The sequence below is a fragment of the Danio aesculapii genome, chromosome 11 (genome assembly GCF_903798145.1).
Source record: "Danio aesculapii chromosome 11, fDanAes4.1, whole genome shotgun sequence".
Lineage (NCBI taxonomy): Eukaryota > Metazoa > Chordata > Actinopteri > Cypriniformes > Danionidae > Danio > Danio aesculapii.
In genome coordinates, this window is record NC_079445.1 from 6,372,651 (window position 1) to 6,399,911 (window position 27,261).

Here is a 27,261-nt window from a genome sequence, read left to right on the forward strand (position 1 = left end):
TAGTAGTAGTTGGTGTAGTACTTGTAGAAGAGGGAAATATTCAAGGCCTGAGTAATCATCAACATGCAAAACGACTGCAGTCTGACGGCAAACGGCACCTGTTCGGCAGGGTATATGAACGCACATTTTTACATTTCATTGTAATCATTCAGTGTCCGCAGTTTAATTCACCATATTGAACTGTTTTTGCTGAAATCATTGCTGCAATCAAGCATGAGTAATGTGTATGATTTGCATAGCGTGAACTTCATAGTCGAGCGATTTTAATTAGGTCCTCACTCCATTCAGCTCTTCTGATGGCTGTTAGCCAAAGACGTCTGCGGTTGGCATTAAAAGCAGTGTGGTGTACGGTAAAATTTACGTTTTCTATTTTTGGACTTGCGATTTTGGCATCCTACTGCACAACACGACATGTTTGCTATTGCAACCGGTATGCTCGGTTGAACCCATGTGACGTCATGTGTGATGTAGGTTGGTAATTCCCCTATTGATTCCACCCAGTCAGTCACCTGACCATAACCCAATTGAGCATGCATTTCAATTATTGAAGACTAAACTTCGGACAGAAAGGCCCACAAAACAAACAGCAACTGAAAGTAAATGCTGCAGTAAGGGCCTGGCAGAGCATCAAAAAGGATCATCATCTGGTGTTTGAGTTCAGAACTTCAGGTTGTCATTGCCAGCAGAGGGTTTTCAACCAAATATTAGAAATTAACATTTTATTTTCAGTTATTGAAATTGTCCAATTATTTTCTACTTATAGGTACACAATCCACTTTAAATAAATCACATAGCTTTTCCATTCCCACAGATGACTCTGTCATTACCCCCTCCCTTCAGGTTAAGAGTCTGGGTGTCATCTACGACAGCACCCTTTCATTCACTGCACATGTTAATAATGTCACCCGATCCGCTTATTTCCACCTTCGAAATATAAATCGTTTACGTCCTTCCCTCACACCTCATTCAGCTGCCATTCTTGTTCATAGTTTAGTCACATCCCGTTTAGATTATTGTAATTCCCTTCTGTTTGGCCTCCCTAAAAAAACTCTTCATAAATTACAACTTGTACAAAACGCTGCAGCCCGTATTATCACAAAACCCCCCTCTATCGGTCACATCACACCCATTCTACAGCAGCTTCACTGGCTTCCCATCTCTTTCAGAATTAATTATAAAATACTTCTTCTCACTTCAGCCATCCACAATCTTGCTCCTCCATACCTTGCTAATCTTGTTCATATCGCCACACCTTCTCGAACACTCAGGTCTTCTTCTTCCATTCACCTCACTGTTCCCTCTGTCCGCCTTGTCACCATGGGGAACAGATCCTTCAGCCCCTCTTCTCCTCAGCTTTGGAATTCACTTCCTCCTGATCTCCGTAATTTAGACTCTCTTTCACAATTTAAATCCAAACTCAAAACACATCAGTTTAGAACAGCTTATTCACTTTAACCCGACTGCATTTTTAAAAAAGTTTGTGTTGTATTTTATCGATTTTATTGTGCTTTTATTTGAACTGATTTTTCTAGCTGTTCTGTACCTTGAGTGTCATGAAAGGCGCCTTTAAATAAAATGCATTATTATTATTATTATTATTTTTCGAGCCCATGGAATGAAGTGATTGTGTTAAAAAGCTTTAGTTCTTCACATTTTCATACAATCTTTTTGTTCAACACACTGAATTAAAGCTAAAAGTCCAAAAATACAAAAATGCTGTCCAAATATTTATGGCCCTAAATGTAATTTAGAAAGGTCCACGACAGCTTAAAGAGATAAAGTGAATCAGTTTTCATTCAATCAATCAATCAATCAATCAATCAATCAATCAATCAATCAATCAATCAATCAATCAATCAATCAATCAATCAATCAATCAATCAACCAACCAACCAATCAATCAATCAATCAATCAATCAATCAATCAATCGTCTTACTGAAGAATAAATTAATGTATTTGTACAGTGGAGTATATAATATACTTCTGATTTTCTATTTATTCTTATATTGTGTTCAAATTATGGTGATTTAAATATTTCAAAATAAGCTAACATTAATATTCTAATATATATTTATATATTATTTTTGAACAAAATGATAAAAAAATATAGAGCTACCTTCAATTGCAAATAATATATTAATAGTGATGATTGTATGCAGCATGACAATAACAAGATCATAAGTTTGCTTCCCAGCGTCATCAAATAAATGCAGTTGTTTTATGCTCATCCACATTGAAATGAAAAAAGCGCAAGTGAAACACAACGATAAATTTAAATCTGTTTATTATCCCATTTCAATTCTTACAAAAATATGACAAAATAAAAGAAATAAATAATCCCGTTCCCTAATATATTTGTTTTCCAATAAAGAAAAGTTTTACAGTGGAACATTGGAAGAGCTCATGATAGGTTTGTGAGGTTGCCTTCAGAGAGGGAAATCTCATCACAATCAGTTCAGAATTCACAGTTAGACCGAATGTAAAGCAGCTCTTACACAGCAAACCTATGCAGCCTCGTAATGCTTTCAGCTATATCTGTAGCATAGCTATTAACAACATTCGATTAAACGACAGTAAGAAACGTCAATGTTATTAGGCCAGAGTTGACAGTCTGACTACATCAACTGCAGAGATGATCCGGAAGGGTGATAAAACATTACAGCAGCACTGCGCTCTCTAATACACAGCGATCCTTCATATTGCAGAGTTCAGGTCAAAAAGAGAGCAAACAACAAACCAAAAATGCCTCTTGCTGACAAACACTTCAACATCAAACAGCCCAGCAGGCACACAAAGTTATTAGATATTAATATTAGGTTAGTTTTAGGTCACCAGCGTCTAAGGACAATGTTATTTTGACGTCCAATAACAACGTGAAACTATGTTGATATTTGGTTGATTTTAGGTTGTGTTGGAAAGTGACCAAAATCCAACGTCAAGCCAACATCTTAAACCAACGTCATATTGATGTCAAACACTGACATTATTTAGTCAGGTATGGCAACTAAAATCCAATGTCTGATAGATGTCATAGTGGTAACGTCCACACAACGTCAAGCAGTAACATCATTAGACGTTGATATTTGGTTGATTTTAGGTTGAGTTGAAAAGTGACCAAAATCCAACATTGAGCCAACATCTTAAGCCAACATCATACTGACATTTATTCGTCAAGTATACGGCAACCAAAATCCAATGTCTAATAGACGTTATGTTGGTAACGTCCACACAACGTCAAGCTGTAACATCATTAGAAATTGATATTTCATTGATTTTAGGTTGCGTTGTAAAGTGACTAAATGCAACATCGAGCCAACATTTTAAACCAACGTCATATTGACGTCAAATACTGACATTTATTCATCAGGTATGGCAATCAAAATCCAACATCAGATAGATGTCATGGTGGTAACGTCCACACAACGTCAAGCTGTATCATCATTAGACGTTGACATTTGGTTGATGTTAGGTTGAGTTGAAAAGTGACCAAAATCCAACATCGAGCCAACATCTTAAGCCAACATCATACTGACATTTATTTGTCAGGTATGGCAACCAAAATCCAATGTCTGATAGACGTCATATTGGTAACATCTACACAACATCAAGCTGTAACATCATTAGATGTTGATATTTGGTTGAGTTGAAAAGTGACCAAATCCAACATCAAGCCAACATCTTAAACCAACGTCATATTGACGTCAAATACTAACATTTATTCATTAGGTATATGGCAACCAAAATCCAACGTCTGATAGATGTCATATTGGTAACGTCCACACAACATAAAGCTGTAAAATCATTACACATTGATATTTGGTTGATTTTAAATTAAGTTGAAAATTGACCAAATCCAACAGAGCCAATATCTTAAACCAACATCATACTGATATTTATTCGTCAAGTATACGGCAACCAAAATCTGATAGACGTGATAGACGTCATAATGGTAACCTCCACACAACGTCAAGCTTTAACATCATTAGACGTTGATATTTAGGTGTTTTTAAGTTGCGTTGGAAAGTAACCAAAATGCAACATCTGTCCGACATTGGACATTGATGTCAACCTGACGTTGGGTTCTGACGTCAACCCAATTTTCATTTCCAAATAAAATTGGTCAACAATGTCCCACGACATTGGGGTACAATGTCAATTTGACGTAAAGTTGACGTGCTGCGCCTGCTGGGTGAACCAGATGAAATTCATAACAAATAAAACGCACAGGCACGTTGTAGTTGACAGACAGTTGGTTTCCAGATGTAATTGCCGCTGTTACTGAAGGGACAGTTTAGTTCTGACATCTTGTATTTTTTTTTTGTGACCCTGGACTACACAAGTGTCAATTCTTAAGATTTACACAAATAAGATTTCACTGATGTTTGCTTTGTTAGGATTGGATAATATTTGAAAATCTGAAATCTGACAGTTCACCTATAAAGCAGTCTACATAGCACATCGGCATAATACATTACATCTTGATATGTTTATCCATGTTGGGCATTTAAAAAACAAACTATTCCCCAAAAATATCTGAGTGCAAATGGTTTTGTGGTCCAGAGTCACAAAAAACAAGCAAACAAACAAAGAAAAAAATACATTTCAAATGTAACATCCGCTCATTTCATTCAAATTTTATGTTCAAGTCACTTTATGAGCAAAGGGAATGCATATTAGATATAATGCAATTAGCATTGAGTGGAGAAAAGACGAATACTGCTGTCTGGTCACACTGTAAGAATGCAGGGTTCCACACAATTCATTCCCATTTGTCCCAACACAAATCAATTAAGTAAACAAATTTAAGTGGATTGAACATGAAACAATTAAGTTGTCCCAAAAAAATGTCAATAATTGTGCTGTTTCAGTTCATTTTAAATGAGTAGTTTGAACAAGCAGCAAAAATAAAAATTTGAGTGCAGGAGCATTGTGTTATTGTCTAACAATGGATGAACTTGTCAATGAAATGAAATAATCGGAAAAAACATCTGATAACCGTAATGAAGGGCCTCGTGAACATGTACCAACTGAATGTAGAACACAAGACGGATTCAAACCACTATTCAGGTTGAAATATTATTGCAACAACCTCCTCTCAACAAAATAAGGAATAAATGCATAGTTTGTATTTTGTGTATGAAAATAAAAAGTAATAAAAACGTAATATTTTATTACTTGAGGCACCTCTCGTTTCTTCCTGACCTCGCGCTGGAATATAATCAGCTCATTCTCTTCAGAGATTCAGCTGCTGCACTGAAACCCTTCACACTGTGGCTCGTGTGATAGCAACATCCCTGTCCAGATAACAACCTCCCTTCGCTGCTGCAGGAAAACCAGTCATTCTTTCAAATGCGCACATTCAGACTGTCTTTAAAGATGGAGACAGTTTGTTTGTGAACGTTTATGTTTTCCTTCACATTTCCAAACCAAAAGCACGTGCTTAGCAGCTTTACGGTAAAATATGACTTGACACTGAAATAATGTGCAAAGAGGAGGCATGTATTAGTTTTACCTCAGTAAAAAAAGACAATTCTATAAATAGGTAGGCATGAATAAATTAAAGTTGGCAACAAATGCTGAATATTAAAAAAGCGAAGAGAGTAGCAAAAATGATATACACATACAACTCTGTGTACAACGGGGACGTTAATGAGGTATAGCTCTGCAAAGAATTAGCACAGAGATTATCATACAACCCTAGTCAGAATTTGGGAACTTGTTATTACACATTTACAAATTTTAGAATAACTGTAAAGCAGACTATGCAATAATACAGATTTGGGTTAGAGAAACCAGAACTATACTATTTTGAGGTCTGTCAAATTTATTAAAAAAAATGCCTTTTTGGAAATATAAGGTTCTTTCTGCATGCGGAGCGGTTCTGAGTTTCTAAGCTTTGAAGTCGACATGAAATCAATGTTAAGATTGTCCTTTTTCAATTACTGTCACATTATTCCAACTGAATTTTTCTGATGTGCATGAATTCGTCCTTTGGCTACCAATTGGATTGTTGTGAAGATGGGCATTTCCAACAAAATGGAGGAAGATTTGAATGTCAGTTTGTGCCAAGTTGTGAAAGATTACCATCTACCTGAATCACTGTCTGCCACCTCTGACGCAGAATGTTTTCAGATGCCCAATGATAAAGTTTACAGATGGAATAATATCATATTTGTTCTAACCACTGCTTCCCACGCAGAACTAAGACATGATCTTATAGCCCAGCCCTAAAAGGCTAAAAGCCCCTCCCTAATGCACTGATAGCCCTGCCCTAAAGGACTGATAGCTCCACCTTAAATGACTGATAGCTCTGCCCTACAGAACTGAAAGCCTCACCCTAAAGCACTAATAGCTCTGCCCTAGAGCAGTGGTCCTCAACCACTGGGTCTCGACCGGTTCGTGGATCAATTGGTACCGGGCCGCACAAGAAATCATTAATTATTTCAGTTTTATTTATTATCTGAGTCTTTTATTTAGAAAAATATTTTATTTTGAAAAATGACCGTATTCTCTCGCATAAATCTCGGTCACTTGAGCGCCCCAATTTAACCCACAAGCAGCAAAATGAGTCAGAAACAGACGTCTTTGGTTTATTTGCCAAGAGGATAAGGCCGAGTGAAGGACCCACGAACTGCCAGGGAATGGATCCGCGACCCATTTATCAACAAATCAGGTGAATCCACCATGTCTGTGTAAGAAGATCAAATGCTGGAGATCGCAAAAGGCGGTGGCTTTTTAGGGGCCGTTAGCATATTGCGTCTTTTCTAGAGTTCACACAAGTTTGTTATTTCCAATTGAAGTGCACGGCTTGCACGCGTAATTGGCGTGATGCACTCGCACCTTCCAGACACACCCAGTTGAATGAATGCCGCAAGCGCACCACAAGTCACCTGACAAGAACTGACCAATCATCTTCAGCTTGTGTGAAATATACACATTTCGCCAGACTAATTATCTCAGACAAACACAGAACACCCAAACACTGTAGTGCTTTGCAATTTTCTCCATAAATAAAACTTGTATCAGAGTTGCAGCAATGTTTTGTCAGCTTGTCATCCTCTGAGAAAATGGTTGATGGTCACTAGCAACCTGCGAACTCCCACCCCCTATCCTGCTAAAAATTGTCTCTCGTTGACCGGTCCGCAGTGATAAAAAGGTTGGTGACCACTGCCCTAGAATACTGATAGCCCTGCCCTAAATGACTGAAAGCTCTGCCCTAAAGTACTGATAGCACTGCCCTAAAAAACTGATAGCTCTGCCCTAGAGCACTGACAGCCCTGCCCTAAAGTACTGATAGCCCCACCCTAAAAAACTGATAACCTCGCCCTAAAGTACTGATAGCCCAAGCCCTAAAAACCTGCTAGTTCTTCTCTAAAGTACTGATAGCCCCACCCTAAAAAACCGATAACCTCGCCCTAAAGTACTGATAGCCCCCCCCCCCCCCCTAAAAACCTGATAGTTCTGCCCTAAAGTACTGATAGCCCCCCCTAAAAAAATTATAGTTCTGCCCTAAAGTACTGATAGCCCCCCCCTAAAAAAATTATAGTTATGCCCTAAAGTACTGATAGCCCTGCCTTAAAAAACTGATAGTTCTGCCCTAAAGTACTGATAGCCCCCCCTAAAAAAATTATAGTTATGCCCTAAAGTACTGATAGCCCCGCCCTAAAAAATGATAGCTCTGCCCTAGAGCACTGATAGCCCCGCCCTAAAGTACTGATAGCCCTGCACTAAAAAATTGATAGCCCCGCCCTAAAGTACTGATAGCCCCACCCTAAAAACTGATAGACCCACCCTAAAGCACGGATATCCCATGCCCTAAAAAACTGATAGCCCCGCCCTAAAGTACTGATAGCCCCACCCTAAAAAACTGATAGCCTCACCCTAAAGCACGGATAGCCCATGTCCTAAAAAACTGATAGTTCTGCCCTAAAGTACTGATAGCTTCGCCCTAAATGACTGAACGCTTTGCCCTAGAGGACTGATAGCGCCGCCAAAAAGTACTGATAGCACTGCCCTTAAAAACTGAAAGCTCTGCCGTAGAGCACTGATAGCCCCGCCCTAAAGTACTGATAGCCCCACGCTAAAAAAACTGATAGCCTCGACCTAAAGTACTGATAGCCCAAGCCATAAAAACTGATAGTTCTGCCCTAAAGTACTGATAGCCCCGCCCAAAATGACTGAACGCTCTGCCCTCGAGTACTGATAGCCCTGCCCTATAAAACTAATAGCTCTAATAGACCCGCCCTAAATGACTGAACGCTCTGCCCTCGAGTACTGATAGCCCTGCCCTATAAAACTAATAGCTCTAATAGACCCGCCCTAAAGCACTGATAGCCCCACCCTAAAAAAACTGATAGCTCTGCCTTAGAGCACTGATAGCCCTGCCCTAAAGTACTGATAGCCCTGCCCTAAAAAAACTGATAGCTCAGTCCTAGAGCACTGATAGCCCCGCCCTAAAGTACTGATAGCCCCGCCCTAAAAAAGCTGATAGCCCCACCCTAAAGCACTGATAGTCCCGCCCTAAAGGCATTCCATGTGACCAGAAGTGAAGAAAAGTCGTTTCGAGGGAGGAGGAAAGGTTACTGTATTTGATTAAAGATTGTGAGGGCAAATGAATTTTTACAAATTAATGAAGTGCCCGGACACATCGTTTATAACAAGCACTACTATATACATATAAAAATAGTCCCAAAATGCACTCTACCTAAAAAATACCTCATATAAAATAAATAAGTTGTCAGAAAATAAAAATAATTGACAAAAATGTCAGATAGAACCTTATAAATCCAAGGTGAGCATGTATCTGTAGAGCAGATTTAAGCAATATAGGCATCTGCCCTTTTTTAGTTTCTCCAAAGCTTTGACCGAAGCTGTGTGAAATATCATCTGTCCGTCTGGTTTTCTAACAAGCTGCATCTACACAGCTGTGAGTCAAAGTATTAAAGAGGGTTAAAGTCTGCACAGTGGGTAACATATCTGCTCGAATGTCCAAAACAGAGCTTTAATTAGGAGGATATAAGTGGCAATGTAATGTGACGAGTAACAACCAAATCCAGGAGATGAGGCAAATGTTCATGACATGTTTCATCTGGCCTTTTCTCCTGCCTTCGTATACAGCGCTTCACAACAGAGAATGGATATAGAAATTTCAGACGAATATCGCACGCTCTCTCAGCAGTTTTCATTACAGATTTTTTCTCTTAGTAAATAACATGAAAATATTGCCATTCAGGGCCTGTTATTCAGTATGGACCTATTAAACCATCAGTAGTTTTTGCTTGTAAAGTTGCTATTGCTCTACACACCAGCTGTTAACAAAAGGGTTTTAGACCTAAAATCAGCCATAGCTGGAACTGCTTATTGTGTGATTATTATATTTAAGGTTGTACTGATTGGTATAAAATATGTTGTAGCTGATTTCTTGCTTTTTTTTCTATCGAGAACCCAATAAAATGTTACAATTATTAGGCTAATAATTAAACATTGCACTTTAGACACCGTCAGAAACGCAGCTCATGCATTTCTATTTGGGTTGCAGAAAAGGCAATGTGTGTGTGATGAAGTGTGTTGACTGGAGGGGGGGTCTTTTCTACAAAGTTCTTCTGAAAGATAGCAAAGCATTAACCATTACGGGGTGAATTCACTAAACAGTAGCACCACTGTAGCGCGTGGTGTTTCTGAACACAACTATGTGCCTTGTTATTCAATTCAATTGCACAAGTTTCTGGTGTATCCGGAAAGTATTCATAGCGCTTCACTTTTTCCACATTTTTTTCTGTTACAGCCTTATTCCAAAAGAGATTAAATTCATTAATTTCCTCAAAATTCCACACACAATACCCTATAATGACAATGTGAAAAAAGATTTTTGAAATTGTTGCAAATTTATTAAAAATAAAAAACCTGAAAAATCACATGTACAGAAGTATTCACAGCCTTTGCCGTGAAGCTCTAAATTGAGCTCAGGCACATTCTGTATCCACTGATCATTCTTGAGATGTTTCAGCAGCTTCATTGGAGTTCACCTGTGGTAAATTCAGTTGATTGGATATGATTTAAAAAGGCATACACCTGGCTATATAAGGTCCCAGGGTTGACAGTGCATGTCAAAGCACAAACCAAGCATGAAGACAAAGGAATTGTCTGTAGACCTCTGAGACAGGATTGTCTCGAGGCATAAGGCTGGGGAAGGTTACAGAAAATTTTCTAAGCCATCTAAGCTAAGCTATCAGGGGAGAAGGGCCTTAGTCAGGGAGGTGATCAATAAAAGGCATCTGAAGGACTCTCAGACCATAAGAAACTAAATTCTCTGCTCTGATGAGACTCAAACTGAACTCTTTGGAGTGAACGCCAGGCGTTACATTTGGAGAAAACCAGGCACCGCTCATCACCAGGCTAATACCATCCCTACAGTGAAGCATGGTGTTGGCAGGATCACGCTGTGGGGATGTTTTTCAGCAGCAGGAACTGGAAGACTAGTCAGGATAGAGGAAAAAATGAATTCAGCAATGTACAGAGACATCCTGAATGAAAACCTGCTTCAGAGTGCTCTTGACCTCAGACTGGGGCGACGGTTCATCCTCCAGCAGGACAATGACCCAAAGCAAACCACCAAAATATCAATGGAGTGGCTTCGCAACAACTCTGTGAATGTCCTTGATTGGCCCAGCAAGAGCCCAGACCTAAATCCTATTGAACATCTCTGGAGAGATCTGAAAATGGCTCCACATCGTCACTTCCCATCCAACCTGATAGAGCTTGAGAGGTACTGCAAAGAGGAATGGGCAAAAATTCCCAAAGACAGGTGTGCCAAGCTTGTGGCATCATATTCAAAAAGACTTGAGGCTGTAATTGCTGCCAAAGGTGCATCAACAAAGTATTGAGCAAAGGCTGTGAATACTGATGTACATGTGATTTTTCAGATTTTTTATTTTGAATAAATTTGCAACAATTTCAAAAAATCTTTTTTTCACACTGTCATTATGGGGAATTGTGTGTAGAATTTTGAGGAAATGAATGAATTGAATCTATTTTGGAATAAGACTGTAATATAAGAAATTAATACTTATGAATACTTTCCGGATGCACTGTAGATCATTGCGCATATTTAAATGAAGCCATTTTTATTATTTTATCATCAACTCACTTTCTACACAATTATAGCGCATGAGACAACCATACTGACGAGTAATGTTGACGGAAAACGTGTTTTATTTTAAAATGGATGCTACCATTTTCCAGCTGTAAATCCAGCAAGCAAATATTTTTGATAAAGTTTCTGCTGTGAGGATTCTACCGTCTGCTGCCTGTCAGCTATTCTCTGGAAATAAGGTGCAAGAAACTTTGCTAATATCATGGCAGCCTGATTAATTTTTTTAAAAAGAATCAGGTACTAAAATAACGCAATGCGTGCAAATTACACAACACTTTGTGGGTGTATTGTAAGTAAACTTCTCTAGTCCGCATTCTGTTCCGGTTTGTAGACAGTCTGCATGACTTCTGAGGTCTGCACACACTGTCCACTAGGGGTGTGCTATACTGACAACATTAGTTTATTCAATAATGATTATTAAACAAGATTCAACCCAAATTCACTCTGAAAATGTAACCCAATATACATGTCTGTAGAGCGTCAAATACATCCGAGGAGGTATGTTTTTTTGCCATTTTTGTTTTCGTGAATCCACCAAAGGCCGCTGTGTAAGCTTTTTGAGATCTCAAATTTGTCTTGCGAGTGCCATTCGCTCCTGCTGTTCTCTCATAATTCCACCAGAGGCTGCTGTCGACTGACTGACTGACCATCCGACCGACTGACCCACTGACCCACCTCCTATACTGAACCCAACTGATAGTGTTTTGAAAAGCAATCCTGAAAAAGAAAAGCCAGGCGGGATTCGAGTCCGGCGAAGAACAGAAGTAGGTAAGACAAAAAAAGACAAAAATAAAACAAACAAATAAGTGAGAGTGAGAATGTACTTAAATGTGAAAATGTGGTCAAGCGGTGCTTTTTAAAACTGTCGTTTGGGTTTAGGGAAGTGGGAGAGTGCTGGCCAATCAGTGCTTTTTAAAACACTATCAGTTGGGTTTAAGGAAGGGGGTGGGTGCGGTGATCGGTCGGTTGGTCGATCAGTCAGTCGACAGTGGCCTCTGGTGGATTACGTGAGAACAGCAGATGCGAATGGCACTCGTTAGAGAAATTTGAGATCTCAAAAAGCGTACACAGTGGCCTCTTGTGGATTCGTGAAAACAAAAACTGCAAAAAACGTACCTCCTGTGACATACTTGGAGCTCTCCAGAAATGTATATAGCGGTACGTAATCAGAATGAGCATGGGTTGGCATGACCTCTGAGGTCTGCGCACACTGTCCACTAGAGGTGTGTGATACTGACAACATTAGTTTTTTCAATAATGGTTATTAAACAAGATTTTTCTAAATGTCTTTTAGCCTGGAAATCCACCAGTTGGCAGCAATTCATTATCTTAATAAGTGATTCAATGAATCATTAATTCATGAAGCAGTTAATTCATTTATAATTACAGCATATAGCGACCCCTGGTCTATATGACTGGATTGCTGAATCATTGACTCTGCTCTGAAATGTTCTGCTTCAGTTTTGTTTTGGAATGACTTGCATTTGTGAAATCCAAAATCAAATCTTAAAAGTATAAAAAATATACAGGGATAGGTTGCCACATAGACTCATTCTAAAAAAGTAGCCCTATATACATTCCTGGAGATTGCGAGTTATGTAGCCAGAGGAACGTATGGCTGCATTTCGTCTTTAAAAGGAATGATACGTATGACGCAGTTCCTTTTCGTGCTTACCAGTTGACTGCTTACCTCCGTGTGGATGGCTTTTCCACTGTTACCAGTTTGTAGTGGCTTACCGCGTAGATTGAAGGACTTATGACACAGTGAGGAGTTGACCACGATGTCCGCGACAACGGGGTTCGAGTCTGGTGAAGAACGGTTACAGAAAGCAAGTAAAACAAAAACAAAAGCCAAAAAAACAAAACAAACAAATAAATATTAGGGTGAGAATGTGGTAAAATCAGAAAACAAGGTAAAAATCAGGTGAGGGCTTTTCTTTTTCTTGATTGCTTTTGAAAACACGGGTGGTTGGGTTTAGGGAAGGGGGTGGGTGGGGTGATCGGTCGGTTGGTCGATCAGTCAGTCAGTCAATCAGTCAGTCAGTCAGTCAACAGCGGCCTCTGGTGGATTTACATGAGAACTGCAGGCGCTAATGGCACTCGCAAGAGAAATTTGAGATCTCAAAACACGTACACAGCAGCCTCTGGTGGATTCGCAAAAAACAAAAACTGCAAAAAAAGTACCTCCTGGGACGTATTTGGAGCTCTCCAAAAATGTATATAGGGGTACGTAATCAGAGTGAGCCTGGGTTGGATATTTTTTTCTGTCATAAGCTCAACTATAGGAGAATTCTATTTGTACTAATATGCTACATCTTGCAGTAAATGCTATCAGACTATCAAGACTTTTGTTTTGCTTTCTTCAAATGAAGCGACATATTCAATAATGTCAGCTTGTACATTGTCAAAATGATGATATTACCCTGGATGATAAATATTGCACACCCCTACTGTCTGTTTGCAGCTCGATTTTTGAGTCCATGTGGACTTGTGCACATACAGCAGTGCGTGTGCAAATTATTTCAGTGCTCAGTTGTGCGCTAGATGGAGCGGAACACGGAAAATGAAGTATACCTCTAGTGAATTCCCCCTTATGTCTTTTACTCAACAGCTTCCAGGTCGAGTCTTGCACAGCCTCAGACGAGGAGATTCCTCTCCACACTCTCCCACCCTCACTGTTACTAAGTAGTTTCTCACCCAGTTTGTTCGTACTGATGATTATTTTGATGTTACATCTTAGGGCCTGATGGATCACCTTCAGATGAGGATCCATTTTCCCCATTTTCTCCACAAGGAGACGGGATTTCGTCCGGCACCCCATTGAGGTCAGACTTTGTTGGGGGCTTGTCCTGCATCTGTCCCCCATCCCCTGGTTTTGAAAGCTGAGCCCCATTCATACATGCACCACCGTCCGATTTACCAAAGTTAAAAAGTTTCCCGGGATTGAAGGACTTGTTGGGTGATTGGGACCTCTCTACCTTCTCCTGGACTGGAGGAGCCGCTGACGCACTGGCAGAAGCCATCGCAGCTTCCTTCTTGGTCTCTGGAGACTTCAGGAACTTGAAACTGAGAAAACCTGGTAGCTTGGGTTCGTTCCCTGTGGGTGACTGTGGAGAACGGGCTGTGCCGGAAGAAAACTTGTTCTGTAGAGGGATGATCTGCTTCAGTTTCATCACGTTGTTGTTGCCAAGAAGCGAGCTGGGCCGCTTGGGTTTCTCTCCGCCAGAAGAGCCTCCACCGCCCCCTGATCTGGCTTTGCCACTCTGGCTCTTCTCATGGTGGTGGTCACTGCCAGAGGAGTCCGAGCGGCCGTCGTCTCTGTCCCGCCGGGCCTGATACTCAGCCTGCCGTTGCCGCTCCTCCTCCTCACGCTTTCTTCTCTGCTGCTGCTGGAAATGCTGCTGCGCCTGACGCTCATGCTTCTGAAATGACACGTACACCAGCAATCAACACAACAGGGCTTGATAGCTGATCGTTGTCAGGATGTTGCTAAGGCAAGGGTCATGTTCCTGGAGAGCTACCTTCCAGCAGATTTCAGCAGCAACCCTTACTAAACACACCTGTCTGTAATATCAAGTGCTGCTTCAGGTCTTAATTCATTGGTTCAGGTGTGTTTGATCATGGTTGAAGCTGATTTCTGCAGGAAGGTAGCTCTCCAGGAACAGGTGAACCCTGTGCTAAGGGATACTGGATGTTTCTTAGGGCAGTGTTTCAACCATGTTCCTGGAGGACCACCAGCTCTGCACATTTTCCATGTCTCCTTAATCGAACACACCTGATTCAGACCATCAGCTCATTAGCAGAGACTGATAGATCTGTAATGGATGTGACAAAGGAGACATCCAAAACATTCAGTGTTGGTGGTCCTCCAAGAACAGGGTTGAGAAACTATTGCTGTGTCCCAATTTGCATACTTTTACTACGCCCTAAAAGTACATACTTTTTTGTGAAGGAAAAATATATATTTTTGAGTGTGTAACAGAAACGTATGCAAGCTTTTGAGACATACTACTTCATCGTCATGTTGCTTAGTCATGAGCCCTGTCAATCATGCACACACCATTCACATTTCTGTCATATTTAATCTCCTACCTTATTGGAGAGGCAGCAGCAGGTTAACCTCCCATTCACGAGTCTTTCATGCAGAAAAATCTCCTCAGGTCTAATTATATATTCGGACGTTGATGTCCAAACACGTCTTTATATAAGTTCAGTGTTGTTGGTGTTGCAGATGAAATATAACACAGAAAACGTGATTTAAATATTTTCCAGTGGGCTAGATATTAATTTATAGTCATACAAACATCTTTACCAGGGTTTGACATTAACACCCGCCAACCCGCCAAATGCGGGTAGATTTCAGCTGTGGCGGGTTGGACAGACACTCCTACTAGCCACTTTGGCTAGAGTGAGTGTTTAAAAGCGTTGAGTCCAGTGAAGGAGCTCCAGATGGAAAGTTTTGTTTTCGTGTTTACCTTATGATTAAAATTGTTGCACGTCCGCCAATTCTCGCCTCTGAATGAGCGAGTTTGAGCTACTTGTACATTAAGGTAGCGTTCAGAAAAAACAAAACACCAGCGAAAAAACTCGACACAGAGGAACATAAACGCCTACTGCCAGCTAGCGTTTCGGAAGTGTTACTGCAGAGCAACACAAACAGCGTGCAGAAGTATAAATGCACGACAACACGCAAGGCATGCGCCGTGGGTTACGCCGATCACTCGATGCAGAAGTATAAACCAGGCTTTAGGGTTGGATTATTACCTTGAACGCCTCTTTGCGCTGAAACTCCAGCTTGGCCATTTCTTCTCCTACCCAGCTGGGGATGTCTGGTATTGCCACATGAATGATATACTTTAGAAGTACTGCAAAGTGCTGCTCACAAAAAGACAAAGAAGAAGAGAAATCATAGTTTATTGACAATTCCCTCATGTATAATCAATACAATTCTCCTGGAGTCATGTGATCAACATTCAAACAAACAATAATAATCCATTTCTTAGTAATTATATGTGAAATATGCCTGCACAGTGTTTCAACTATGTTCCTGGAGGACCACCAGCTCTGCACATTTTCCATGTCTCTAAACACACTTGATTCAGATCATCAGGTCATTAGCAGAGACTGAAAGAACTGTAATGGGTGTGAAAGACAAAGTCTAATTTTATTTCTATTTGCTTTTTAGTTTGTCAATAGATTCTGTATTTCCTTTTCTTGCTGAGAGTCCCCGGCTGCTGTTGTCCGGTCAGGCTGCTATTGGTGAGACCTACTCTCCAGAATCGCTGGTCAGCAGTGCCTCCAAGGCCTTTACCACTTGTCTGGCCTGAGCATCCCCGCTCTGTCTCCTGTTCCATGGCTGTTTATTACTCCATCCAGGACTCCCAAGCACTGTCTTCCTTTGTCTGCCTGCTCCACCCAAGACTACTCCCCAGCACTACCCTATTCTTCACCGTTGGACTGTTTCCTTACTCCTACTACATATCACACTATTGTCAATAAACACCCTCCTGTTCTCATTCTGCATTTGGGTCGTGCTTTAATCTTGACAAAACATGCAGTGTTGGTGGTCCTCCAGGAACGTGGTTGAGAAACAGTGCTAGCAGTTTCTGGGTTGAAACCCTGACACGCATTCTTTAATGTACAAAACAAATGTGTCACCTGCCTAAAAAGTGAGACCAAAAAAATTTGACTACCACTTCAAATTATTCATTCATTTTCCTTCAGCTTAGTCCCTTACTTATCAGGGGTCACCACAGCAGAATGAACCGCCAACTATTCCAGCTTATGTTTTATGCAGCATATGCCCTCCCAGCCGCAACACAGTACTAGTGTACACTCATACCCTACAGCCAGTTATGTTTACCCAATTCACCTGTACCGCATGTCTTTGGACTGTGGGGGAAACTGGTACACATAATTATGACATAATAAGTTGGTGTGGTGCTGGAGCTCTGCTGTCTTTAACATGGAAATGTTCAGTTCCTCATTTCTCCCTTTCATTGTTCAATTAGACATATTCATTATTAGCCCTCTCGTGAATTTTTTATCTTTTTTTAAACATTTCCCAAAGTATGTTTAAAACATTAAGACATTTTTCACAGTATTCCTATAATATTTTTCCTATAATACTTTTCCTCTTATTTGTTTTATTTCGGCCAGAATAAAAGCAGTTTTAAATTTTTCCATTGTCTACAGAACAAGCCATCGGTATAAACGAATTACCAACCTACGTCACACTTAGTAGTACTGGGTGACAATAGTAAACATGTCGTGTTGTGCGGTAGGATGCCAAATTCGAGTCCAAAAATAGAAAACTTAACATTTACCGTACACCACACTGCTTTTAATGCCAACCGCAGACGACTTTGGCTAAAAGGGTGCTGAATGGAGTGAGGACCTAATTAAAAACGCTGGACTCTGCAGTTTTCATGTTATATCAGGTAAGTTCACTCTATGCTGAATCATACATATTACTCGTGTTTGATTGCAGATATGATTTCAGCAAAAACAGTTACATCTGGTTTATCTGATTAAACTGCGGACACTGAATGCTAAGAATGAAACATGAAAGTGTAAGTTATTAAGGTAAACTTGGTTTTATATTCACATATTCATTTATATTCAGTGACAACTTGTGACACACTCCCTAACGTTATATTGCTTACCAAGGCACTTTGAATATTCAGTCTGAAATAACCTGCAAGCGTGACTTGAAAACAACATTAACACTGTTTATTTGACTGTGAACAATGTTGTACTTTGATAGTCATTGGCTGCTAATATGATTTCTCTATTTAGAGTTTGCAAATAATACTTTTATGAATTATTAAGGAGAAAATCTGAAAGTGCGAAGTTCCTTGTCTTTGTCTAGACAGAACCTCGGTTTTCAGCACCACATAGTTTTGAACCTGGTACTCATGGAGCATTATTTCTAGCACATGACCACACAGAACAACATTGTTGGCATCCAAAGACTTGTAGGCCTTTAACTTCTCTCTTGTAAAAACACTTGGAGTATCAATGAGATTGTATATTTGGGGCTGGATGCTTGGCCATTTCGTCTTATGTAATATCCACTGAAAGGGTGCTAAATGGACCTGTCAGATGAACGCCGCTCACTTTAACGTTAATTTTGCAGAATCACTGTGCTTATCATTTGGTGATGAGCTGTTATAATATGCTGAAAGCATTATGTAAATAATATATGTAATATGTAATCGATATAACTTATTTCTAAGACAACAACAAACTCTGTACTGCATCGGATGTCATTCCCTCACTGTAAATGCTAGCGCTCACGTTTTTTTTCTGCCACCTCGCTATAGGTGCATCCTGAATGTTTACAAACATGGTAATTGGTCTTTACACTGACTATATAATTACTGCAACTTGCCTAATTACTCTAATTAAGCCTTTGAATTGCATATTTAAGCTGAATACTAATGTCTTGAAAAATATCTAGTAAAATATTATGTACTCATCATGGCAAAGATAAAAGAAATTAGTTATTAAAACTATTATGTTTAGAAATAAGGGCGGCACGGTAGCTTAGTGGTTGGCACTGTCGCCTCACAGCAAGAAGATCGCTGCTTCGACCCCCAGGTTGGGTCAGTTGGCAATTCTGTGTGGAGTTTGCATGTTCTCCCCGTGTTGGCGTGGGTTTCCTCCGGGAGCTCTGGTTTCCCCCACAGTCCAAAGACATGCGCTATAGGTGAATTGAATAAACTCAATTGGCCGTAGTGTATGAGTGTGAATGAGCGTGTATGGATATTTCCCCGTACTGGGCATCCGCTGTGTAAAACATATGCTGTGTAAGTTGGCGGTTCATTCCGCTGAAGTGATCTCTGATAAATAAGGGACTAAGATGAAGGAAAATAAATGAATGAATGGCGTTACACTGAAGCTCTGCAGTCTTTAACACGGAAATGTTCGTTTCCTCATTTCTCCCTTTCAATGTTCAAATAAACATAGACAAATAAAAATATAATTAATTAACATTATAATCATGTGCTCTCTTTACTGCTGCTTTCACATTATTCTTATTCATTTAGTTGTATGTTTATGTTGTTATTGAGAGGAAAATGTGTAGCAACTATTTGCAAATTCATGTTCATGCTGTTCTCAGTCGTGTAGGTTGCATTAGGATGTTCGCTAACAGTGTGTTACAGGTATTTTGTTTTACCCCTAAACCAAATGTTTTAAAGAATGTCATCATTAGTATAGTATATATAGTGTTTACAGTAGCACCTTCATAATCTACAGTACTAATAGTTTCAACTACAGTGAGTTACAAAGTGAGAGGGGATGTGTATGTGTTTGATTGAGAGAGTGTGTGTATACCTTACCTTGTGGAGAGCAAATGTCCCCACACGTATAGCAATACCAGTACATTTTGACCTGGTGGGGACATTATTTGCTCCCCATGTGGAAAACAGCTGATGAAGCATACAGAATTAAGTATCTTTAAAATGTAAAAATGCAGCTTATTTCCTGTGCGGGTTGGGTTTAGGGCTAGGGCTGGGTTTAGAATGTACAGTTTGTACAATAGAAAAATCATTACGTCTATGGGAAGTACAAGTGTATGTGTGTGTGTGTGTACGTACCTCGAGAATGACAATAGAGATAATGGCCATCTCTGGACTAAGCCAGGGAAACAGTCTCTGTAGCTGCCCGCACTGACCAATCAGATAGCAGTTCACTATGATGGCAATCAGACCCATGGCTTCCATCACTGTCTGTGCAATGATACAGGACTTTTACATAACCGTGTTATATAAAGACACTCCTGGAACAGCATCAAAAGAATACATTTTGTTCTTCAAGAGTATAATAAGGATTTGTTAGAGTAGTCGGTGTTGTCGAACCTGCCATTGTCCGATACTCGCCACCCTCAGGCCGAACGGTCTCTGTAGGCTGGTGCACAGTTTAAAAGCGTCACTCCGGATCTCGATGATATTGTTGATGAGGGCACACATGGCGGCCAATGGGAAGGCAGAGGAAAAGAGCACCACATATCCAAACTGGACAAACATCTCCTGGTAGTCCTGAAACGTGTCCTGAAAAGCAGTTGACAGAGCTGTTTTAGATGCTTCATGTTATTCTTAAAGTATCTGTTTGACTGCAGGGGGGGGATATCAGTAATCTAGATTGCACAGACATTGACTGTTTTTCTGATAACGCACAATTAAAAGTTCAGTTGGAAACCCTTGTGTTTTGCTATAAATGTTGATAGACACTGTAAAGTTTGGGGTTGGTAAGATTTTTAATGTGTGTTTTTTAAAGTCTCATATTCACAAAAGCGGTATTCATTTAATCAAAAATATAAAAAGCTTTGTAATATTGTAATATGTTTCTTTATATTTAAAAATGTAATTTATTTATGTGATAGTTAAGCTGAATTTTTAGTGTGAGAAACATTAATTATTATAATCATCGCAGATATAATATCTAGAGAAATATTAAATATATTTAAGCATCATCTAAGCAAACAATCTAAATATCATTTAGTAAACAATAACTTGAGTAATAAAGTTTGCCCTGGGTTTTAAAAACTTTTTTGGTGCATTAATCTTGTCAATAATAATATTCAGAAGGTCATGATTTGCACTAATTAAATAATTGCTTCATACAATATATTTTACATTCTTCAGGTGATACGAAAACACACAGACGTTTCGGCACAATGCCTTCCTCAGTGTGTGAATCCTCATTGTGCCGAAACGTCTGTGTGTTTTGTATCACCTGAAGACTGTAAACAATAACTTGACATAACATTAGTCATAGTGAATGTTGGTTAAACACGAATGAACACCATTGGAAACATTTTAATGGTGTATTATATTTTAGTAAAAAAGTAAAATCATTTATTTGGAAATGCACATCTTGTCATACTTTTCTTATCTGGATGTTGAAGTTAAATAATAATTTTTTCTGAAGACATTTGACTATTGAATAAATCAAAAAGAAAATTATTATTTGTCCAAGTGTACATTTTCACCATTTTTAACTAAAAATGGGTAGCCGTTCATGCAATCATTTACACAATTTTCAATTATGCAAATGCTTAAAAACTACTACAACCATAATAACAATTCATTATAATATCTATAAAGACAGTCTTCAAGCTTTTAATGTGGAACTAAACACTGCTAGGCAGACTTTCTTTTCAAGCCTTATAAACAGCAACGTAAATAATGCTCGTACTCTCTTTGCAACGGCAGAGAGACTCACACCCCCCCCCCCCCATTCGTAGTGAACTACTCTCTAAAAGCAAATGTAATAAGTTTGCTAATTTCTTTACTGAGAAGATCAATAATATTAGAAAGACAACCAGCTCATCTAATTATTCAAGTTGTGCCGAAGTCAGACAAGCTCAACCACAACTTAAGAAATCAGACATTATGTCTGATTTCATGGCAATTAATGGTAAAATCTTAGAAAACACCGTACAAATTATGAAAACATCAACCTGCAGTCTTGACACGCTTCCCACATCATTCTTCAAAATGGTGTTTACCTGTTTAGAAATGGATCTTCTAAAAGTAATAAATGCTTCACTTCTCTCAGGGATTTTTCCTAACTCACTTAAAACTGCAGCTGTTAAACCCCTCTTGAAAAAGAGCAACCTGGATAACACCCTATTGAGCAATTACAGGCCCATCTCAAATCTCCCTTTCATTGGCAAAATCATTAAAAGTTGTTTCTAACCAGGTTATCAAGTTCTTAAACTTCAAGGGATGTTTAGACAATTTTCAATCTGATTTCAGACCACATCACAGTACAGATACACAGTCTTATAAAGATAATCATTGATATACGCCTAAATAGAGATTCAGGTAAACTAACAGTGCTGGTATTGCTTGATCTCAGTGCTGCATTTGACATTGTCGATCACAGCATACTTCTGGATAGGCTGGAAAACTGGGTTGGGCTGTCTGGGACGGTCCTCAAATGGTTCAGATCTTACCTTGAAGGTTACTATATCAGTATAGGTGACCATAGGTCAAGTTTTACACCCATGACATGAGTCCCACAAGGCTCGTTTTTGGCATCTCTCCTGTTTAACCCTTATATGCTTCCTCTGAGCTAAATAATGAGAAAGAACCAAATCTCCTTCCACAGCTATGCTGATGACATTCAAGATCTACTTAGCCTTACTGCCTAATGACTACAGCCCCATTGACACCCTCTGCCAATGCATTGATAAAATTAACAATTGGATGTGCCAAAACTTTTGTGAAAACTGAAGTCATTGCGTTTGGGAACACAGATGAGGTTCTCAAGGTGAATGTGTACCTTGGCACTAAGGGTCAAACAACAAAAAATAAGGTCAAGAATCTTGGTGTGACTCTGGAGTCAGATCTGCGTTTCAGTAGTCATGTTAAAGCAGTAAGTAAATCAGCATACTATCATCTCAAAAACATTGAGATGGAATTAGATGCTTTGTTTCCAGTGAAGATTTGTTCATGCTTTTATGAGCAGCAGGATGGATTACTGTAATAGCCTCTTTACTGGCCTTCCCAAAAAGACAGTCAGGCAGTTGCAGCTTATCGACCTTCAGCTACTACAGGAGCTCCAGACAGATACTTTTGTGTTTACCTTATGATTATAGATGTTGCACTTCCACCTGTTCCCATCTCTGAACGAGGAGGTTTGAGCTACTTGTACAATAATTTAAGCTACTTGTAGTATTACAAGTATTTCAAATGTAAACAAAACACCAGCGAAGAAACTGGACACAGAGAAACAGAAACCCCACTGCCAGTAAGCGTTTCAGTGTTCCTGTCAGAGCACCAAAAACAGAATGCAGAAGTATAAAACGTATGGCTACAGGCATGCATCGTGGGATCCAGCAATCACTTGACACAGAAGTATAATTCAGACTCACACAGTAATTGCAACCTAGAATGTACGTATGGAGAGTGTCCTGACCTGGTACGTTTGCATACAGCTCTCAACCTCTGCCTGTGTGAGTGTGTTGCTTTCTTGCTCCTCAGGAGGATCCATCCACGAATCTCTCTTGGTCTTGCTGTCAGCTCTCTCTAAACTGCGTCCTCTCTTCCTGAGCTTTACTGAGGAGCTGCTCTCCACTCCAGTCGGAAGCAGCTCTGCTGCAAGCTCCTTCATCTCTGGAGCCCCGTTTTCATCCTCATCATCACACATCTCGAAAACCGAGGCAGGATCCATGCCCCTCTCCACCATAGTGGGGCTCCCTTCTTCCAGGAAGCTGTCTTCCACTGGGCTGACGCAGCTTGCAGACTTGCGCTCCACCTTCTCGATGAAGCTGACCTTGCGTACTTTCAGGCCACAGTCGATGAGGCTCTCAGATTCGTTCTCTTCTTCGCTGTGCCTCTCCCCATGTTCCTCCTCCATGTCTTCATCTGGGACACCACAGCCTCCGTTCAGACACTTGCGTTCTCGTCTATCCTGGGCTCCCTCCTCACCCATCCGTGGGCCTCGCAGGCCTGGCCCGAGCACTGTGGGGTCACTGGGTGAGACCTGTGCTCGTCCTGCTGCAAGACGCCCGTATTTGAGTAGTGCGGACACCAGCAGCTCCCAAACGGCCCTCAGCGTGAGCTCACCCAATCTGTGCCGCTCAGCCAGGTAGGGCTGCAGAACTTCCTTCATGTTCTGCACAAACTGCCGGATTATCAGCAGTGTGGCCAGCATCTACAGGAACACGGACACCACAAAGTCACAATCTCACTTTCTAAATGGCTAATATATGCAGTTGAAGTCAAAATTATTATTTTCAAATATTTCCCAAATGATGTTTAACAGAGCAAGGAATTTTTCACAGTATTTCCTATAATATTTTTTCTTCTTGACAAAGTCTTATTTGTTTTATTTCGGCTAGAATAAAAGCAGCTTTTAATTATTTTTAAAAACATTTTAAGGTCAATATTATTGGACCCTTAAAGCAATATTTTTTTTCGATTGCCAAAGAATAATCCATGGTTATAAAATGATTTGCCTAGTTAACCTAATCAACTTTACAGCTGCATTTACACTGAAGATCTTGATGGTCAATTCCGATTTTGTGACTGTATTAGTTTTATTTTCTGACCTGCTTGCATCACCTTTAAAAGTGACTCGTATCCAATTGTCTGTATTTACACAGCACACAGCAAAGGCGCAATGACCAGGAAAAAAAGAGCGGGTGCTTACTGACAGCTAATAATTAAAGAGCGCCCTTTTCTCCGTTCCCGTATTTAATCTGTTCGCACTGTTTATTTTTTTATTTATTTTTTTGACAAGTTGTTTTACTATAGTTTATGACAGAAAAGTTCTCATTTGTCCATCTTCTTTTAATCTAGGCCTTTTTAAACCAGTAGGTATGTTTTATTGTCCATGCCGTGATTTGTGCAAGTGATGTATGCAACAGTTTTATATTAGTTTATATTGTTTACGTGGTTGATATTGCGCTCTCTCTTGTTAACATGCTTAAATACTTGTAGGATATAAAAGGTTTTTTAGCTCTCGTGTATGAGATTTAAGGTTTGCGACTCTGCTGAAGTCTGTTCTGAAATGAAAGCATCAGAGTTGACATCATTTGCTACGGTTTTAATGACTCGCGACTCGCATTGACAGGTGAAAATCCGATCTACCTTCTTACACTGCAGACACGAGAACATGGATCCGATTCTTATCGGATAAAGGCCTGAATCTGATTTGAGTAAATCGGAATCCATGTGATTTGTTCCTGCTTACACGTACATGGGCCATATCCGATTTGTGCCACATGGGAGAAAAAAAATCGGAATTGAGTCACTTGAACCATGCAGTCTTAGTTAAGCCTTTAAATGTCACTTTAAGCTGAATACAAGTATCCTGAAAAAATATCTAGTAAAATATTATGTACTATCATCATGTCAAAGCAAATCAATGATTTGAAATTAATCATTAAAACTATTATGTATGTGTCTTCTTTCCTTTAAACAAAAGTATACGGGGGCTAATAATTCAGGAGGGCTAATAATTCTGACTTCAATGGTAGATACGCAAATTTTGATTGCAAATTACATTCTGATCTAACTGGGCATGTTCAGACGTCGTTTTTTAAATTTCAAATCTGAAATAGATTCCTGCTCTCTATACAAATGCATTATTGTTCAAAACTTTGAACTTAGTAAAACGTTTGCAAGATACTAGAATGCCACTTAACATCCATTTTAAAAGGCATAACTAGGTTAATTAGGGAAACTTAGGTTAATTAGACAATACATCGGACAACAGTAGTTTGTTCTGTAGCCAATGGAAATTAATTATTTCTACATTTTTTTCTAATTAAAGAAATTAGCTTTTATTCCAGCTATATTATAAAAATATTTTAGGAAATACTGTGATAATGTTCCTGCTCTGTTAAACATCACTTGGGAAATATTTGAAAAATAAAAATTTCAAAGGGAGGCTAAATCATGAAATATTTTTCCAATTTTAGGTAACTTTTTCTTGTTGAATGTGGTTTAAAATTGTATTTATTCCTGTGATTCAAAGGCGAATTTTCATGATCATTAATCCAGTCTTTAATGTCACATGATCCTTGAAAAATCATTATAATATGATGATTTGCTGTTCTATTATAATCAGTTATTATTGGTGCAAAATTACACAATTATCAGTGCCGAAATTTTGTCCTGCTTCATGGAATCTTGGAAACTGTGATACATTTTATTTACAGGATTTATTAATAAAAAAGAAAGTTCAAAATAAAAGCTTTTAATTGCAATCTTTCTTTTCCGTTATAAATAAAAAAAAGATATTGTAATATAAAAAATATAACTATTTTAATATCCTGGTTCATTAAAATATGTGAAGTTTATTTATAAACTAATTTGGAGAGGATCACATGCTTATGATTGCTTGTGGCTGGTCCTGCATTATTCAACTTATGATTCACCAATCAGACGACTCCTAAGCCACTATAAATACCCTCCTTATAAGTTCCATATAACAGTCATCTTTGTTTTGCAGAATCCCCCCTTCCACCCCTACTCCTCCTTTTTTCCAGTGGTTTGCACTGTTGCCTCACATCAAGAACGTCACTGGTTCTAGTCCTTACCAAGCCAGCCGACATTTCTGTGCGGAGTTTACACATTCTCCCCGTGCTCATATGGGTTTCGCCCCAGGTTCCCCGGTTTCCTCCCACCGTCCAAAAACATGCAACTTCAGTTAATTGACTAATCCAAATCAGCACCATAGACATGCTCCTAGTAAGTAGTCTTATCTCATAAGAGCAATCACTATCTGTTCATTAGCTAGTACAGCAGGGGAGTTCTTGAGATCTACCAGAGCTCAAACTCCCCTCTCGCCTTGCAAACGGGAGGGAGCCCCGAGCTCGAGGATCTTATGAGCTCAGGGCTCTCTCCCGGGACAGCATGCCAAACAAGCTTTAAAATCAATCATCAGCTAAGTGTGAACTCTAGAAATGGGGATTATACATTTTCTTTGCATAAGTGTTTACCTGGTCCTATCAGTCTCTCACCTCTTTCAGACGCTCCATGTCTTTGAGGTAGAATCCAATGTAGAAAAGGCTGAGATAAGAATTTACAAACTGAAACTGAGAAAGAAAAAGAAAAAGGGCACTTTGTAAGTGTATTTTCACCCCAGCTATAGAACATGGTTGCTGGTTATTATCAGAAAACAGCTATTCATTTGTAATATTTTTGAGCTGAAATATTGATACTACAAAATGTATAAACTATGTAAAAACCATGAGTACTTACAAGAACCATTTTGATGATGAGATTTTTCTCATAGGCACTCTGAAGTCTGTAGTTTTCTGTGGGAAACAGAAGAGTCTGTCATTAGTATTCACCTCACAGAGGCCTAACAACTAGCCAGTGTTTATCTTCTTTCTCTTCCTCACTCCTGTGTTTGGCTTCTGGGGCTCTGAATTCTGAAAATTCAGACGACTATTCATTTCAGCTTTCTTACTTTTTAACTTCTTAACTGTTAAACATAAATATTGAACTTAACAATTAAGTTAAACAGGTTACATTTAGATTAAAAGGTTTTCCTAAAACTCTGTTTTATAAAAAAAGTGATCATGTCCTGCTTTAATAAGGAATTAAGCAATTGTGTACAAAGATACGCCTTTAAAGGGATA

General features: G+C 39.3%; 1 protein-coding gene across 1 annotated transcript in view; it reads right to left on the reverse strand.

Annotated features, from left to right (window-relative positions):
- Window positions 1-13,234: 13,234 nt before the first annotated feature.
- ano8b (anoctamin 8b) overlaps window positions 13,235-27,261 on the reverse strand; it is a 44,857-nt gene continuing 30,830 nt past the window's right edge. The window contains exons 11-17 of the mRNA XM_056468219.1: window positions 26,879-26,934; window positions 26,638-26,712; window positions 23,085-23,822; window positions 20,018-20,209; window positions 19,757-19,888; window positions 15,918-16,028; window positions 13,235-14,575 (exon numbers count right to left, since the gene is read on the reverse strand). Of these exons, the coding sequence (XP_056324194.1) occupies window positions 13,883-14,575; window positions 15,918-16,028; window positions 19,757-19,888; window positions 20,018-20,209; window positions 23,085-23,822; window positions 26,638-26,712; window positions 26,879-26,934 (1,997 nt within the window). The 3' untranslated portion in view covers window positions 13,235-13,882. The remainder of the gene's footprint in view (window positions 14,576-15,917; window positions 16,029-19,756; window positions 19,889-20,017; window positions 20,210-23,084; window positions 23,823-26,637; window positions 26,713-26,878; window positions 26,935-27,261) is intronic.